The sequence below is a fragment of the Bidens hawaiensis genome, unplaced genomic scaffold, assembly GCF_021521415.1.
Source record: "Bidens hawaiensis isolate Kalapana, Puna unplaced genomic scaffold, B.hawaiensis_p1.1 tig00023392_1, whole genome shotgun sequence".
In the NCBI taxonomy this organism is placed as follows: domain Eukaryota; kingdom Viridiplantae; phylum Streptophyta; class Magnoliopsida; order Asterales; family Asteraceae; genus Bidens; species Bidens hawaiensis.
Window position 1 is genome coordinate 329,079 of NW_027493662.1, and position 19,218 is coordinate 348,296.

The window sequence follows — 19,218 nt, forward strand, 5'->3', positions numbered from 1 at the left end:
TCAAAATTTATACTATTTAGATTAAACTAAAGGTTAGGCTAAAGTTAAGCTAAGCTATTCTAAATTAAACTAAGATATAAGTTAATTAAGCTAAAGTAGAGGTAAAGGTAATTAAAAGTAAAGGTTAGGCTAGCCTTAAAAATATATAATATATTATAATAGAAAATAGAATAAAATAAAATAACATAAAATAAAATAAAATAAAATAAAATTTGTACAATTATAAACAATGATTAAATTAAAACTTAGATCGTTCTTAGAAACGTACCATGTCCCCGGAAACGACGCCAAAAACTTGATGTGTGCTGCGTGTGCTAGTAAAATGATAACTGACTGGGGGTTTAAGCTTTGCACAAGATTGTGTTTTAAATTTATAAAAGTGATTTCTACTAAAACTAAACACACACAAAATTGGCAAGTGTACCTATCGTATATGTAGGATAGTATTGGTAAGAACCAAGTATCGATTCGCGGACACTAATGTTTCTAATAATGAATCTTTGTCTTACTTTAATTAGAGGGTTTAATCATTTTTTAGACTGATTTTTAAACTTTTTATAAAATAGAAATACTTATATATAATATAGATGACAAGAAGAGAAATTCTAAGTGAGTAACCAATTATATGAATGTTTACCATCTAATATCAAGAATCCACTCCATTATTCCTTGATGATTATTAAATAAATATGTGATAAACTTGTCTTAAGAATATATGATAGAATAGTCCCTCATTTCTAAGTGAACATATTCTATGACATAAAAGAAATTAGTATGCGCATTTTAAAGTCCATCATTTCCTAATGTCATATTACCACAAGAATGTCAATTTAAGTAGACAAGCAGTTTGGTATAGTAGAACGATTAGGATTGACTTCGATTTCTCAAATACCAATCCTAACAACTTCGAGTGGTTGTAGTTAACTCACACAACCTCCCCTTGGTTGATTAAATTATATTATAATTACACATTCCATTAACATATGATTTCTTTAACTAGCATGATAACCTAAGCAATCGTGTTAACAATGTTATTTTAGAATTATCAAAACTAGAGAAATAGATCATATCTTATATCTCATCATTTCTAAGTGCAACATAAGGATCCATGTTTTATCTTGAATAAGGTATCGAAGTATTCTTTTTACCATTTCTAGTTTCCAATAACATGAGTTAACATGAATGATTATAAATCATCAACTTTGATGTATTGCGTTAAAGTGATAAAACACTTCTTCATCAATGGATAATTGCAAAATAACCATGTAATATACCAAACTAAACCACATGTTTCACATAATCATCAAGTAAAACAAAGCTTCTTCATAGATTATAGATGGTAATTTGGAGTTTAGCTCATAATGAGCATGGTTAATGACATAAAAAGAGATGATGATAACAAACACATGATTAAACTAAAACAATCTAACCAAATGTGGATGAATCTCCATTCTTAATGATGATGGATTATGGTGATGTTGTTGATGATGGATGATGATGATAACCTACAAGCCTTCAAACTCCTCACAAGATATTCAATATGAGTGTAATGTGGGTGTTTTTATAAGAGAAACCCGTTTAGAGATCTTCTTCAAGCACACCAAGTGAGTGCAACTTAAGCCTTTATTTATAGGATGTCTGGAGGGAGGGGCACGACCCCGTGCTTAAGAGGCACGACCCCGTGTCCATGTGTCCCAGTTGCATGTTGTCAGATCGTACATGATGGCTCACCATGGGGGCGTGCTTCTGAGGCACGTCCCCGTGCTTTTTATTGACATGTGCTGAAACTCATTTTGTCTTATCTGAAGGTGACCACGACCCCGTGGTTGAGGAAGCACGGTCCCGTGCTTTTGTCTTCAGTGTTTTTCTTTTCTTGTAGATTTTTATCTTTTCTTGTGTTCAAAAGCATGGGGGCGTGGTTCTTCGGGCAAGGGGGCGTGGTTGAGGCTTTTCTTGGGTTTTCTTTCGTTTTCTCCGTCTTTTCACTTGTTTCTTTATTTAGGGCTTGGGTTTACCTGAAATTGCATTTTAGTGTGATAAGTAGCCTTCTGAGCTAGTTTATTTGATAGAAGTTGCAGTTTTTAGAGTTTATTTGATGCAAAAAAGATGTATAAATTTATACATCACTTAACGTACATTAAGCGAGTATTCGGTTTTATCGGCCCCAACTTGTTATAAGAATTCCGACATGCCAAGTACGTTGAGAAAATAATTTAAAATTAGTTTAAAATATAATCTTGAAGAAAAAGGATGAGTTTCGGTAGCCCAAAACACACTTGTGTGTCTTAAGCGAGTAAACTCGGTTTAGTTCGGTTTTGGTTCGGTCCTTGACTCAGAATAAGACCGAGGATGGTTACCACATGCCTAAATACCATGAAACTTGTAAATTAACTTATAAATAATAATACTTAAGTTTTACATTCAAAATGTTAATAATAAAGCTTTTACATGAAAGTTCATCAGTTCGGTTCTCAACTCGGGATGAAACCGAGGCTAGTCACCACATACCCAATACCATGTAACTCAATAAATATGAATTAGAAACTGAAATAAATAGTAACTACAAGATAAATAAGCATTGAGACGGAATATAGTATAATCAAGTATACAGTAATCCTTCATATAGCCTTGCCTTATAAGCCCGACACTTCACCGACCGAGACCAGAGAAGTGAAAGCCGAAGGAAAACAAGGGGTATATATTATATATATGTTGCAACAACAAGCTTTAATTACTAAGAAGTTAGTTAGAATGTAAGATTAAACTCAGTTTGACTTTGGAAAGTCAAACTGCCAAAAACTTGAATAATAATTTTAGAAATCTTAGATTGAGAGAGAGCTTTGATGAAATGAGCAGGGAAAAATAAAGGGAATATGCTTGTATTTATAAGGTAAGTTGAATGGGTCATGCATGAGGTTAAATTCAAGTGTTTACATGCAAATGGGTGGAGAAAAAGGAGTCAAACAAACACAAAACAACAAAAAACGTTATTGCTGCTGCAGAGCCCCTTAGCGCGGCGCTAAGGTCTCTGCCCTTGACCTTAGCGCGACGCTAGGGTCGCAGAGGGAAAAGTCTGTTTTTTCAACTTTGGCAGTTTTAGTCCATGAAGTTTGTTTTGAGCGTTTTAGGGGCATTTTAAGGGTTATAAAAGGTGTTTTTGAGATCCGGCAACTATAAAACAAATACATAACATAAAATTCATCATTTTTATATTATTGAAAGGGTTTGGGATACAAAACGGGTCGGTTTGCATAATAAAAACAAATACAAGAGCGAATACGAATCGAATCGGAAAATGACGAAGGTCACAATTATAGTGTTTGAAAACAATGTACTCTTAGAAAAAAATTTTGGATTCATCACTGCCCCGACGACATGCCTTATTTGAGGTGACAACACACTACTAGAGTGCTTGGTGATGAAGTCAGGCTATAAATATACAATCTCAAATTTCTATAAATGTAAACTAGAATGAGCTCAAAATGATACCGGTATCAGTTTTGAGAATTTGAAATATTTGGTATCAGTACGGTATATGTACGTTTAACTTTGACCAGTTGTATGTAATGTAATGTAAAATATAAGTAGAAAAAGAAAAAAAAAGGTGAGTTGTATCGGAGGTGGTGGGTGGAGCCTACCCTATCTCTGACTGATATAAATAATAATAATAAGCGTTTCTTGGCAGATTCTTCTTCCCCTACGCTTTGCTTACTCTCCACCTCGGGGCTCCGTTTGATCCACAGCTTCCGGTTCAATTCACCCGCAGGTACCTTCTTCTAATTTCCTTTGTATTTCGCGTTATTAGGGCTCCGAATCCACCTTCAGATCTGATGTACCCATTTCATTTAAACCCTAACCGAAGCACCCTTTCTAATTAGGGTTTTGACCGATTTACGAATAATATATTTCACTTTGATTGATTTTAATGTAATTAGAAGCAGCACCTTGTATTACGTGCTAGGTTTGTTCTACCGCATTACATTAGCTTTTTTTATGCTTCTTACTTTTATTTAGCAGCTATCGATTCGGCACCCGTTATATTATGATTCGAATGGTGACTTGTGAATGAATTGAGTCTTTATGCTTATTTTGAATTTTAACCTAGTTTATGGAAGGAATCTTCTGAGGTTTTAAAAGGTATTTTGTTTTGATGGCGCGTTGTCGTTTAGCGTATGTAATTTATTACATTGGAATGGTATATCCCATGTTGGCGGCACGCTTCTCATTTATTGTAAATGATTATTGATTACTTTTTGTTGGCGTTTTGTATTCTATATCGCGTTTTAACCATGTATTGGCTGTAGGCTTTGTGAGAATTGAGATTGGCTGTTCTTATGGCTGCTACCGCAACCGAAACTGCAACAACTACTGCTGCTACTCCACGGTTTGCTCCAGAGGATCCCACACTTCCGAAACCGTGGAAAGGGTTAGTTGATGGTACAACTGGATATCTCTACTACTGGAACCCAGAAACCAATGTTACCCAATATGAGCGGCCCACGGGGTCCAAGGATTCTTCTCAGCCACAAAAGTCTTCTTCAGTGGCCATAAGTTCTGCAGTTCAGGTGCAAAAGTCTTCACGTCAAGAGAATGGCTATAATGATGATCATAGATATGGTAGAAGTAGCAATGGTGGTTCAAGGCATTCGTCTGGAACAAGAGGTTACGAAGTACGTGTTTTTACTTCCTTTTGATGTTATACCTTTTTTTTTGTAAATGAACTATGTGCGTGCTTTATTTGTTTATTTTCTAGTTTCTACTTTCTGTGGGGTGTATGATTTTATTAACTTGTAGACTAGTCCATATGTTTGTGAAGTTCTTTTTTTTTCTGTTGTGTTAATGTAGCTACTTTGTTAGTATAGATGGAAAGACATGTGTTATAGATCGTTTCAGTTCAAGCAGAATGTATATACATGGTGATAAATCTTTTTAGTATGGATTTTAAACATGTGCGTGTAACTGTAAAAGTGGTTTGTCATTTCAACTGATTTAGTTTGATGTGCACGTTACACGTCAGTTCATAATGTTCTGAGTTGTTATGTGTTGGCATCATGCTTCAAACAAAGATAATTACATAAGGACTTCAGTTTAGTCAGTTAAGTGACAGTTGAATATCCTAAGATCAATAATAACTAGTGTTTTGCTTTGCACAATTTAGGGACAGTGCTGGATTCTTGATGACACACTTTCTGAACTTGTTATCAATGTTTGTTTAGTGGAAAATGTTAAGAATTATATTAAAATTTCAGACTTAATGCTAATTTATATCTTTTGGTTATGTATATTGGCTTAGTTATTTTATGTTATGCTAGATTAACTGGTCCATTGCTTTGTTTTGATCAGAGTACAAGAAGCGGGTCCCATAATTCACACGGCACTTCAAATGGAGCAGTTGCTGCTGGACCTAGAGGAACTTCAGGTCGACCTTTTGGGCCTTCAGGTGGAAGTGGTTTATCCCCAGATGCTTATCGTCGGCAGCATGAGATAACTGTAACTGTAAGTATCAGATATCATATATTTCAATAAAAAATTAAAAGGAAAAAAAGAAAAACAAACCTCTATCATGCATATAAGGGATTTCTTATGGTTTTAGATGTTAAAATCTGACACTTGGCTTTTAACTTTTTAGGGAGACAATGTGCCTCCACCCTTTACATCATTTGAAGATACCGGGTTTCCATCTGAGTTGCTTAGAGAGGTATTCTTTTGTTACGTTTATTCCCGCTCTTGGTGATTTAACATGCTGTTGAGCAACTCATGTAAAGTAGGTATATAACTGTTTTGTGCATGCTGATTTGTCATTACGGAAGTTTTATCGACTTTCAGACTCATGTTTGCTTTTCCATCTTCACTTTTTGTCCCAGGTGCGATATTAGCTCCAGGGAGGAGCTAAATGTCGTACGCTGTGCCACCCCACCGTCTTATACTGGGGTTGCATATAATATCTGGAGTACTCTTAAACGGTGGACCAATTTTCTCGAAAGGGCTTTCCGAATCATCTATGGTCGTGTGGTGGTTGCCTGTTGACTTCCAATGATGATGATTCAGTTTGCCTGCCACTTGGTCCGTCTGAAGAAGAGGCCTCCCCTTCTGCCAACCGGTGGGAATTGATTCGTGGGGGATGATTAGTGATGCTATTTGCATCAATCTCACATGATGATCAATCAAGCCCATAAAGAGCATGAAACCCGCTGCTTACCGATTATCTTTTTTAGGTACTTGAGGCTGGGTTTACAGCCCCGACTCCAATACAAGCACAGTCATGGCCCGTTGCTCTTCAAAGCCGTGACATTGTAGCCATTGCAAAAACCGGTTCCGGGAAGACTTTAGGGTACTTGATTCCTGCATTTATTCACCTCAAACGAGCCCACAAGAACCGTCAAATGGGCCCCACTGTTTTGGTTTTATCACCCACTAGAGAATTAGCTACTCAGATACAAGCTGAAGCAGTCAAGTTTGGCAGATCATCAAAGATACTATGCACCGTATGTTCTTTATGTTTTTCTCTCATTCTTTATACGGTTATAAAACTGTCTTTGACACGTTCTTAATTTTTTTCTATATTGAAGTGTTTGTATGGAGGAGCACCGAAGGGCCCTCAACTAAGAGATTTAGACCGTGGGACTGATATTGTGGTTGCAACACCTGGTCGTTTGAATGATATTTTGGAGATGAGAAGATTAAGTTTGAGTCAAGTTACTTTTTTGGTGTTGGACGAGGCTGATCGGATGTTAGACATGGGATTTGAACCTCATATTAGGAAGATTGTTAAGGAGGTGCCAGCACGTCGTCAGACACTTATGTACACTGCCACGTGGCCAAAGGAGGTCCGCAAAATAGCTGCAGATTTGTTGGTTGATCCGATTCAGGTCAACATTGGCAGTGTTGATGAGCTTGTTGCCAACAAGGCTATTACTCAACATATTGAGATTTTGGGTCCAATGGAGAAAAACAGACGGTTGGAACAAATCTTGAGATCTCAAGAACCAAGATCAAAGGTCATCGTCTTCTGTACAACCAAAAAGACGTGTGATCAGCTGGCGCGCAGTTTGACCCGTCAATTTCCTGCTGCTGCTATTCATGGAGACAAATCTCAAAGTGAAAGAGATTATGTGTTGAATCAGTTTCGCAATGGCAGGTCTCCTGTGCTTGTAGCAACTGATGTTGCTGCTCGTGGATTAGATATCAAGGATATCAGGTATAATGTTACTTGTTATTAGAGGTGGCAAATGGGTTGGATTGGGTCGAACGAGTCATGGGTTGAAATGAGTCATGGGTCAAAATGAGTTTGGGTCAAAACGAGTCAATTAAAAAAAGGGTTGTTTTGGTTTGGGTCAAAATAGGTTGGTCAAACCGGGTTTTGAGTTTATTTTTTTTTGAACGAGAATAATGGCGGAAACATTTTAGTTTTTTTAGATTTTTCGTTTTTTACTTATATTTTAAGTTATGATTTTTTTAATTATTTTTTTTAGGGGTTTTCTATTAAAGATCAAAAACCCTCAAAAAATATTCAAAAATAATAATAAAAAAATTATAACTCAAAATATAAATCATAAACAAAAAAAGTAAAAGCACTAAAATGTTTCATACGTTGTCCTCGTTCAATTAAGAAAAAAAACCATCTAGAATCGAACCGAAACCGAAAGAATCGACGAAAATGAAACAAAGAAACAAAAAGCCAAAACCGGACCACATCAATCGAAATCGAAAAAATCAATCAAAACGAAACTAAAAGAATTCAAACCAAACAAAAACAAAACTGAAAAAACGAGTCTGGAATCGACCAGAAAGAAAACAAAACCCAACACGTCACGGGTGAAAACTCGTGTTGACTTGAAACCTGAACCGAACCTGTTCTGATCTGAAACCCATTTCGTGTCGAAACCTGTCTTGTACGAAAACTCGTTCCGATCCGAAACCTGTCACATTTCTTTAGGACACTAACCCACATCGACCCATTTCTTTGAACTGTCCACCCATTTTGACTCGAAAATAAAATGATGGAATTTCAAATGACTCATTTTGACCCATTTATTTAAAACCTTTTACCCAAACCAACTCATTTAACTTTTAAAACAACTCAAATTGACTCATTTGAAAGGGTTTGGGTCAAGATTGCCACCCCTACTTGTTATGTTTTACTTATTCAACGTGGATCTTATCATTTTGTATAAATTGTTTACAGGGTGGTGGTCAACTATGACTTCCCTACGGGAATAGAGGACTATGTGCACCGAATTGGTAGGACCGGCAGGGCAGGTGCAACTGGGGAGGCTTATACATTTTTCATGGAGCAGGATACAAAGCATGCTTTAGATCTAGTCAAAGTATTGGAAGGTGCAAATCAACGTGTCCCTAGAGAACTTCGGGACATGGCAGCACGTGGCGGTGGGATGAGCGGCAGGTCTAAATGGCGGACTACCGGTAATAGTTTTGGAAGCCGTGATGGAGGGCGTGGTAATAGTTATGGAGGGCGTGGAGGACGGACTGACTCAAGCTTTGGTGGAAGGGGTAGTTGGAATGCTGGTAGGGGTGGTGCCCATGACAGGTACTGAAACACAATTTATTTTGTTATAATTCTTAAATTCCCTTTGCCTATTATGAATTTTGATTATTATTGTTGCAGCAATAGGGGTGGTTACAATCATAGGAGCTTCCATGAAAGCATTGGGGGTGCTGGAGAGAAGCGAGGCAGGAGCAGAAGTCCACCTGGCAAGTATGGATCGGAGTGGGGTAGGGTTAGCCGCAGCCGAAGCCCTGAGAGGTTTGACAAGCCACCTAGATCGAACGGGCCTCGTTTTCATCCTGCTGATGATGATGAGGAAGGTTTGATTCGGGATTAAGCTGTGATGGTGGCTTCTTGTTTATTATTTTTTTGGGCAACGAACATGGTTTTGAAGTAGGAGAGATTATTTTAGGCATTTGATTTCGGACTTATCTTGAAGTGTAGATGGTTTGTGCTTTTTAGTGTATTCTAAGTTTGTTGTTTTTGTGCCTTATTTCAAAATTGGACATATAAATGTAAAATTGAGAAAAGCATTCTAGTATTTGTCTCCTTAATCTGTCCATAATCTCTACTTATGGTTATCAAAAATATACTTGTTACTGATTGTGTTTGCACGACTAAAGTTTTATGCAAGGCAGGGTTTACGCAACTAAGTAACTAACACAACCGGTTCATTTACGTACAGATTGTCACCATCACTATTGCCCGCTTGCTGCCACCAATTGTTGCTACTGCTGCAGTCACCCATCACTGCAGCCACACACCAACAAATCATTAAAAAAACTGCATTCTCACATGATTTTGTGTTTGAACATAAAGGCTGCACTCCAAACACTCCTTTTTCCACTCGATGATCAGTCAGTTATATGTATTATTATTATTAGTAGTAGTAGTAGTAGGAGTATTGTTATTGTTAATGACTAATCGTGGTTTGAGCGTCATGCCATGATTGTGACGGGCAAATACGAAATATCTAGTTATGCAAGGAATTGTTGATGGTCATGGTAACATCTAAATATGGTATGGTCTGAAATAAATGAGTACCACAATCCACTTTACCATCTATGAATGACTTGTAGGGAAACTACATATCTAAATTTCCTAATTCTCAACCAAAATCCTTTCTTTATGGAACCTACTCATTCTAATCATCAATTTTGTCCATATCAAGCGTATTCAATTAATAGTTACTTAAAACAGTTGAGTAATCTCTTTATATGCTTCAACTCCTTATCGAGATCATCATGAACCAATGGATCAAGCAACACTATTCAACTTTCAGATGTTTGGATCGCCATTCGGGCATTGTCCCCAACAAGTTTCATGCTTGAGCTCCACTGATAACGGGCTTCAAAAGAAAGGCAACAGTAGGAAGAAAATAAGGGTCGAAGGAAGGGTAGTAAAAGTTGTCGGAAAAGTTTAATCGTTAAAGGACAATGGAATTCCCAAGAAGACATGTAACACCCGGTTCCACTATTACTGGGCCCATGAGTTTTGCCTAACCAGTTCTCATATATTTTGATTTTCTTTTAAATTCTCAACAAAACTTTTTTTTAAGGTTGTTGATGCAGTTGGTGCAGTATGGGGATAGCAAGTGGTCTAGTGTTGCTGAAAAACTTCCTGGTAGGATTGCAAAACAGTGCAGAGATAGATGGCAAAACCATCTGAGGCCTGACATTACGGTATCCTTTAAATATTTCCACATTAGTCATGTTCGGCCCGAAAGCCTCTGATTTGATTATTCAAAATAGGCTAAGATTTTATATGATACATGGGATTTCTTATTAGAGGTGGGGTATTATTTATATACAATTGGTCAAACGAGTAAAGTTTACATAAACTTAGCTAAATATGTCAAACAGGTCGTGACGGTTTGAAGGGTTGAAAGTGACACGGAGTGTATCTAAATGTTCACAACTTCTTAAAAATCTGTATTCACAAAAATTTTATTAATATCTTAATATTATAGTTTTCTAGTCATATATGATGCATTACTTATAAAATTCATGAAAAAAAAGGTAAAAGAAAGCGTTGACAGCTCAGGTCAAAATGCTTACAACCTCTAAATTCAATTTAGTTAGATTAATATCTTGAAAAGATATTTAATACATTATTTATATAAAAAACAAGGAAAAGGTACAAGAAAGCATTGTGAGGCCAGCCAAACCTGATCCATGATAAAAGAAAAATGGCCCAACCCGGAGACATTTTGACTTGTTGACCAACCCGCCCATTTTGCCATCCCTTTTTCTTATATTATCATTGGTTTGTTTTGTTAAAAAAAATCAACAGAAAGATGCATGGTCCGAGGAAGAAGACAAGTTATTGATCGCGATTCACAAAGAAGTCGGAAACAAATGGTCAGAAATCGCAAGGAGGTTGCCAGGTAGGAGTGAAAACACCATAAAAAACCACTGGAATGCAACCAAAAGGCGCCAGCTGTCATCTCGGAGGCGTGGCAAAGCTAAGTCCCAGTCCCTCCTGCAAGAGTACATCAGAAGTGTCCCGTCGTCATCATCGTCATCTTCTTCTTCATCTGAACATCAAATCAGCATCAAACAACATGCTGATCAAAGTTCACAGGTTGTTGTTAACGCACCAATCGCGTCCCTGCAAACAAGCTTCTCATCTGCTGCATTTTCATTTCCTGTGGAGAACTATGGTTTAGGTGCTGCTGTGTTTGGTTACATACCGAACGGGCCTGCAGTCAACGAGAGCAGTTTTGAGTTTGACCCGGTGTCGTCTCATTTGACAAGTCAGCTGGAGTTTGATATCAATAGAAGTCCTTGAATAACTTTTTTTTTGTTTTGTGTTTGAACTTGGTTTAGTTCATGTTCTTACTTTTCGACCACTTTACATAATAGATTTATGTTATTGAGTCAGTCAGTTTAAGCTCTTAATCACACGGACGATCTTCCAGATTGTGGTTTTGAACTTTTGATCCTTCCTTTTCAAATAATTATAATTACAACAAAGTTCTTATTGTCAGTTGTAACATGTTTGGTCCTTTTCATCACTAATATTTGTGAATTCAGACCATTTTACCCTTTGCTTGAATAAAAAACACTCCTCTTCATGGCATGCAAAAGACAAAGAAAGAAATTAGGGATTTGGTTGTCTTTGTATTTTTATTTATTAATAAGGGTATTATAGTCATTTTATAAAATTAACCGAACTTTTAACATCAGTGGAAGTTAAGAATGCTTTCACCATTTTACTTGTTTTGAATGATTTATCAATGCTTTTAAGTTACCTTGCCCCGTAACAATTTTCCCATTTACTAAAGAAGCTAAAAGTAAAAAACTTCGCTTATAAGTTATAACCCAAAGCTCACATTAATAACCTAAAAAATTGTTGGGTTTTACCTTCAACAAAAATTCAAGACAAGGTACTAGTTATAAATCAAGCCTCATTCAAGACATACATTAAGCCAAAAACAGCTAACTGCTCATTGTAATTAGCAAGTCTAGATCATGCAACACATTTGAGTCTAGCAAATGTTAAATAGCCGGTGTGACCTTTTGCCTCACTAGATGGTCTAGCCATCACAATAGGTGAACCAGAGCCATCTTGTTGCCAATGACTTGCTTCACTTGAATGGTGCTTCCTCTTGCATGGGCGGTGGGACCCAGGAGTGCCTTCTTCACTTTGACTTTCATCCATTTTCACTTCTCGAACTTCATACGTGCGCAAAAGCACCTCAAACGTTCTTATATCTGTGCATAATACCAAAAATTAAAATTATATATATCAATCAATCAATCATACCCAGTAAAATCCCACCGACAGCAAAGCTATAGGTAGGGTCTGGGGAGGGTGGGATGTAGGCACACCGTACCTCTATCCAAAGGAATAAAGAGGTGGCTTCCAGAGAGACCCTCGGCTCTAAGTACATGTGTATGAAGCAAAATAAAGGAAATCAAAGTTTAACAGTTATATAAAAACTACTACTAATTATAATAATATTAATAATAAGGTCACAGTTTAACAGCTATATAAAAGCTAATAATAATAATAATAATAATAATAATAATAATATATGTAAGGGAACTACCATTATGGTATGTGACCTAAATAAGTTAAGTCTAAGCCATAAGGTATTCAATTCTCTCTAAAAATCCTTAACTTTAATTCTACTTCTCCACGAATTCCTATCCTCAACCATGTCCTCGGAGAGGTTTAGTTCTATCAAATCATGCCTAATCCTCTCATCCCAAGTCAATTTCGGTCGTCCTCTACCCCTCCTCCTCTCTATAGTAATGTTTTCTACGGATCTAACAGGATTCGTCGTCTGTCTTCTCTTTACATGTCCAAACCATCTCAATCTCCACTCTCTTATCTTGTCTGCTATGTTCGCCACCCCTAATCTCTCGCGAAACACAACGTTTCTTATTCGGTCTAGCCTTGTGTGCCCACACATCCAACGTAGCATTCTCATTTCTGCTACCTCCATCTTCCGCACTTGTGCCTTCTTGATGGCCCAACAATCTGTTCCATATAGCATTGCAGGTCTAACTGCCACCCTATAGAATTTTCCCTTTAGATTAGTCGGGAAACTCTTGTCGCACAATATACCTGTGGCTGCTTTCCATCTACACCATCCTACCTGAACTCGGTGGGTCACATCACTGTCTAATTCCCCATCGCTCTGTACAAATGATCCTAAATACTTGAACTTCGTTACCTGCGGGACCACCTGCCCTTCAATTGTGATGTGTGCGTCTTCATTGTCGTTTATCCCACCAAAATCAAAGTGTAGGTACTCCGTCTTAGATCGGCTAATCTTTAAACCTTTTATCTCTAAGGTTGTTCGCCACTCCTCAAGCCTCATGTTTAGATCTTGTTTTTTCTCAGCAAGTAACACAATATCGTCTGCGAACATCATGCACCACAGGAGAGTCCCCTGAATCGACTTTGACAACTCATCCAAGACTACTGCAAAAAGAAACGGGCTCAACGCTGACCCCTGGTGAAGACCTACCTCTACAGGAAAGAAATCAGTATCCCCCACTGGCGCACGGACACTTGTTTCACTCCTGGTATACATATCCATAATTATCTCTATGTATTTCCTGGGCACTCTTCTACCCTCCAAGCACTCCCAGAGCACCTGTCGTGGCACACTGTCGTAGGCCTTTTCTAGGTCAATAAACACCATATGTAGATCACGCTTCTTCTCCCTATACTTTTCCATTAATCTTCTTATAAGGTGTATTGCCTCTGTGGTGGAACGCCCCGGCATGAAGCCAAATTGGTTGACCGTAACCTGAGTTTCTCGTCTAAGTCTAACCTCAATCACTCTTTCCCATAGCTTCATAGTATGACTTAGTAGTTTGATTCCTCGGTAGTTACCACAACATTGGGCGTCTCCTTTGTTCTTATAGATAGGAACTACAACGCTGCTCCTCCACTGGTCTGGCATCTTACCTGATTTGAGAATACTATTGAACAGAGTAGTTAACCACATGACTCCTTCCTCCCCCAGACCCTTCCACACCTCGATGGGTATGTTGTCTGGGCCAACCGCCTTAGACCTTCCCATCCTCCTAAGTGCGTCCTTCACCTCTTCTCGTGTGATCCGTCGGCAGTAGCAGTTATTCGATTGTTGTCGTTGAAAGTTTGTGTTGTCATGTTCTTCTTAGTAAGCTCTCCCATTGTTAAAAAGATTGTGGAAGTAGGTTTGCCATCTTAGCTTGATGTCCTGCTCCTTGACCAGTACATGCCCATCTGTATCCTTTATGAACTTCACCGGTCCTAGATCTTGCCTTCTACGCTCCCTGGCTTTGGCAATCTTAAACATAGCATGTTCCCCCTCTTTTGTTTCTAGACTTTCATACATCCGTTTAAAGGCCGCCTTCTTTGCTTCCGCCACTGCCTTCTTCGCCTCTATCTTGGCCATTTTGTAGTTGTCCCTCAATTCCACTCGCTCCTCCTCATTCGTGCACCTCATTAGCTCCCTAAAACATCCTTGTTTGTCCCTTATCTTGTCTTGCACTGCGTCATTCCACCACCAAGACTCCTTATGCCCACTTGTCTTTCCTGTTGTGACCCCGAGAGTCTCCTTTGCTACTTGGATGATCTTTGTCTCCATAGCTTCCCATATATGAGTTGAGTCCCCATTTAGTCGAGCCCGCGTATGCAGTATGAGTTTATCCTTAAACAGTAGGAGATTTTCGTCCTTCAAATTTCCCCATCGAATTCTCGGTGTACCTTTCTTCTCTCGAACAGTCAGCTTATTTACATTAATGTAAAAAGCTTTAAGTATCAATATTGATCAACATACTCTAGCTCTACAGAATCAATTCAGTTTTTATCTTGACCAAAAGTGCAACAAACCAAATCTAAGGATTTAATGTGATCACACACACATTTTTTTTTCATTTATAGCGTTCTTTTTATACTGAAGATGGCAAAGTGGGCAACAAGTCAAAACAGATAATGTTTCTGTATAGGTCAAAACATGCCAGGTTAGGTTAGTTGACCCCAAAGCACACTTTTTTCAAAAGTATTTAAATTTTCAACAAATAAGCGGGGTGTTATAAATGAATATAGAAAGTAGGGGGTGTGCATGGGTAGGTTTGGATCGTTTCTTGGTTTTGGGTTCGGTTTAGTATTTGCAATCGAAATTTTGAGACTGAAATATGAAATTGGCCCAAAAAAAGGAATTTGGGTCTAAATCTTTTTGTTAAATAATAATTAATTGACTTTTATGCATGTGGGCTAAAATCTTTGGATTAACTATACATTATTCTCTTACAAATTATTCAACATTCGAAATTAAAAAAGAAAATCCAAAAAAATCAATTCAGCTTGGATTTAATTGCACACAAACTGAAACCGTGCCCAAAATTCAACTTTTACGAAAACATAAAACCAAACTGTCGGTTTTTGTTTGGTTTTGCTTATTTCGGTTCAGTTACTTTGGTTAATTTAATACGGATCGGTTTTTTCGGTTTCATACACGCCCCTAACAAAAAGTAATTCATTTTTAAAATTATAAGGTATTGTGCATCAAACTTAATTTCAACACCTTTATCTCATTTGACCCATTTCAGATTAAACACAACCTAGCCCATTCACAACCAAAAAGGTCGAATTCACCACAAAAGTTATCAAGGTCTAAAATCTTGATGTGGGAGTTAAGTTTGTACATACCAGTAAACTTTGACGTGAGTGTTTCAGACGACCGCTGCACTTGTTCAATGCATGGTGAGAACGAACACAAAACTCCATCCGGTTTCAACATTTCACCAGCAGAGGGTATAGCAAGCCACGGCTGTGGCAGATCCAAAAACACAGCATCCGCAACACCGGTTAAATCTTTCGGAAACCCTTCACCTTGAATATCTCTAACCCCAACCGTCACCAAACCGCTCAACCCCGTCTTCTCAAAATCTTCTCTAGCAGCCGCAGCCCTCTGCTCATGAAAGTCAAACGTGTACACATGACCCGTAGGTGCAACAGCCCGCGCTAGAGAAGTACTCAACGATCCACTTCCGGTCCCGGATTCAAGCACCACACAGCCGGGAATTAGTTCCAAGTACATGACAACAAAGCTTATATCCGCAATGTAAAGGATTTGAGTTCTGTGGCTTAAAACTAGGGTCCATAACTCGGGTGTCGGGGCTAGCAGGTAAACGAAACCGCCCTTGTGGCTAGACACTTTGCAGCCGAAGGGTTTGCCGATCCAATCTGAGTGTTTAAAGACGCCGAAGCGGTTCTCTAGTACTGATTTTTGATTTACTTTGACAGCTTTCATGTTATCGTGTTTCTCGTATACTATAACCAAATCACCATCGTTGATCTTGCGGTTGAATGATAATTTCTTTGTGGAATCAATAGGCAGCATACTTAACTGGATGTTATAGGTCTGTTGTTATAATATGTGTAACAAGGTCTGCAACCGTACATTCAAAATTACAAATTATATATCATGAGTTAATAATACATAATATGATGATATACATACAATTAAGTTATTCAAAAGAAAGAAAGAAAGAACCTTTTTTCAGGCCGCAACTGATTACTGAGGGGAAATTGTTGTTTGTTTTTCTTTCTCCAGTTTCAAATTAAAACCAGGCAGGGGTTAGGGTTTAATCGTTTATGTGTTGGGTTACCATTTTATCCTTATACTCTTGATCAATCACAACTAAGCCCTCAACTAATCCAAAAGTTATGGTTTTGATATTATAGTTTATTGAATATTAGTATCGAACATGTATCCATACCAATTTAGCCAATTTAGTATTTCTCGCATACCGGTACCAACGTTTTGAGCTTTTGGTAGCGGTATTTCTCGAATTTTACCTTAAATATCGATCCTGTCAAGGAACCAAAAAGTTACGATTTATGGGATCGGGATTTTTAGTACCGGTACGATAGTACCGATCTCGTCCCTACTATCAAGTTCAATAGAAATTTAAAAAATAAAAACAATGTGATACTAAAGCAGGTACCATACTCGTACAGTCATACCCATACTAAAAAATTCGGTATGGTACTCAGTACTCGGTTTTACTTATTTTCAGTACAGGTATTTTTGTCACCGTAATCCCTAATTCACACATTTATATTTCAATTAAAAATACTTCTCGTTCTATATTACAAAATCCATTCAAAATTTTCACACAGATGATCAGCCAAACCTGAACCAATTTAATTAAATAAATATTATTTATGATTATAGTTATTTAAGTACAAATTTTATAAGAAAGTATGTTAGATTAGAATTAAAGAGTTGTATTTAAAAAATACATTTTTATGAAAAAGAATAAATAAGTGTTTTTTCATATATTTTTTTAATTTTAAATATTAAAAAAAATATAATAAAAATCAATGTATATATGAAATTAATTGTTAGCAAACTAAAAAAAGAAAATCATAACTATTTATTTGGTTAGGCGGTATAAGACCACCCAATTTAGGGGAGGGAATGAGAAAACATTCTTCAATAAACGAAGTCGGGGGAGAGGGGTGTCTTGGATTTGGTTGGGTGATAATTCTGGTCATTAGTATGTTAGTTCAGTTAGACGATCCCTTTTGCCACCCAACTCCGGTGCTAACACTATAGCGGTAATTTGGTGTAAATGGGTTCCGTTGAAAATGTAACATTTTTGCATAGAGAGCGGTGCATAACATACTTCCTTCATATGAAGCTCTTAGCAAGATAAACATAGGGGCTCATGACCTGAGATACATTCTTTGCGAGTCGGGAGAGGACCCGCTTAACCACATTCTTACAGGCTGCTTTTTCGCCACGTTGGTGTGGCAACACATAAGCTCATGTTGCAAAAATGCCCAGAGCTTTGTGTATTCGGTGGAAGATCTTTTCTTGTGCATAACTTTTCGAGGACATGCGAGTACAAGAAAAAGGTGATTCACGAAATTATGATCATTGCATGTTGGAGGATCTGGAAGGCGAGGAACGAGAAACATTACGAAGGCAAAGAGGCCAAGTTGGAAGAGGTGTTAGGAGATGTCAAGAATTTGAGTTTCTTTTGGCTCAAAAATAGGTTTAAGAGTTTTGATGAGATTTGGTCGAATTGGTATAAAAATGCTTTAATGTAGATGGGTTTTTTAGAGCAACGATGGCTTCTCTGTGCTTGATGGATGGGTCCTGCTAGCTCGTCTTTGTTGGCTTTTATGGCAATGAAGTGAACTTTTTTTTAAAAATATAAAGACCACCCAAGTTTGGGTTGTAATCTTGGTTGCTCCATGGACTCTATTGATTGAAAAGAATTGTTTTTCTCTTTTTGTATATCTCGACCCACCCAAAGAAAGCGTCACCGATGTGGGTGATCTTTTACCATCCATGCTAGAGATTACAAAGTTGATTTACCCCTAAGCCGTTATATTAGATTTTCAGTTATTTTTTAAAAATACTTACTTTCACTCTACTGTTACATTCTTTTATTTCCAAATCCATCACTCTTTATATTTATTTTTATTTTTATTTTTATTAAATCATACTATTTATAAACGTTTTATAGATGTATGATAGACTGATAGTAAATAATGCATTGTTAATAAAATAATTTATTAAAGGGAAAATTCCTAAAATGGCCCATTTATAGAATGTGGTTTCAAGTTCATCCCCCTTAATTCAAGTTTCCAACTTTGTCCCTTTGATATCTCGTCGGCGTCGACATGTTAGGAAACACCAACGATGTGTTACTGAAACAAATCGGATAACGACACGTGGCCGGAATCTGGCTGGAATCAGTCATCGATGATGTGTTCTCTGGCCCATTTAATCGCATACGATAAGTTCTTGTTAACGACGCCAGCGACGGGTTGCCATACCTGACACCCGTGTTCACATCGCCGGTGACGACTCGCCGGATCTCATGGCTGGAGATTTGTTGACATAACATAAGGTTGACGATGCGTTTATAAGGCTAACGCAGGGTAGGCGATGCGTTTATAAGCTAACGTAGGGTAGGCGATGCGTTATCCACTAATGCATCGTGGAACCCCTACTTTAAACATTAACGCGTCGTGCACTACATGTTATGTCTACAAACGCATCGTATAACCCCTGTGTTGTCCACTAATGCATCGTGCCCTTTCCTCTTCACCACAAACATGTCATTAAGCACCTACTTTTAGAGTATATTTATACTACATTATAATGCATATAGGAGACTTTTCATATTCTATTTTCTCTTTCTTAAAACACTTATATTTATTATCACTTATGTTGGCGACGTTCG

At 37.6% G+C, this 19,218-nt stretch overlaps 3 protein-coding genes across 3 annotated transcripts; 2 read left to right on the plus strand and 1 right to left on the minus strand.

The window, feature by feature from the left end:
- Positions 1 to 3,708: 3,708 nt before the first annotated feature.
- LOC143567345 (ATP-dependent RNA helicase-like protein DB10) lies at positions 3,709 to 9,145 on the plus strand. The gene is made up of 8 exons (XM_077053792.1): positions 3,709 to 3,766; positions 4,305 to 4,670; positions 5,344 to 5,496; positions 5,630 to 5,698; positions 6,216 to 6,485; positions 6,570 to 7,198; positions 8,186 to 8,548; positions 8,627 to 9,145. The coding sequence occupies exons 2-8, from the start codon at positions 4,335 to 4,337 to the stop codon at positions 8,841 to 8,843; spliced, it is 2,037 nt and encodes a 678-aa protein (XP_076909907.1). The 5' UTR covers positions 3,709 to 3,766; positions 4,305 to 4,334; the 3' UTR covers positions 8,844 to 9,145.
- A 613-nt stretch (positions 9,146 to 9,758) lies between these two features.
- LOC143567347 (uncharacterized) lies at positions 9,759 to 11,296 on the plus strand. The gene is made up of 3 exons (XM_077053794.1): positions 9,759 to 9,902; positions 10,078 to 10,188; positions 10,799 to 11,296. The coding sequence occupies exons 1-3, from the start codon at positions 9,759 to 9,761 to the stop codon at positions 11,294 to 11,296; spliced, it is 753 nt and encodes a 250-aa protein (XP_076909909.1).
- A 576-nt stretch (positions 11,297 to 11,872) lies between these two features.
- LOC143567340 (uncharacterized) lies at positions 11,873 to 16,403 on the minus strand. The gene is made up of 2 exons (XM_077053787.1): positions 15,662 to 16,403; positions 11,873 to 12,222 (listed from the first exon to the last, which is right to left on the minus strand). The coding sequence occupies exons 1-2, from the start codon at positions 16,353 to 16,355 to the stop codon at positions 11,978 to 11,980; spliced, it is 939 nt and encodes a 312-aa protein (XP_076909902.1). The 5' UTR covers positions 16,356 to 16,403; the 3' UTR covers positions 11,873 to 11,977.
- Positions 16,404 to 19,218: the final 2,815 nt, after the last annotated feature.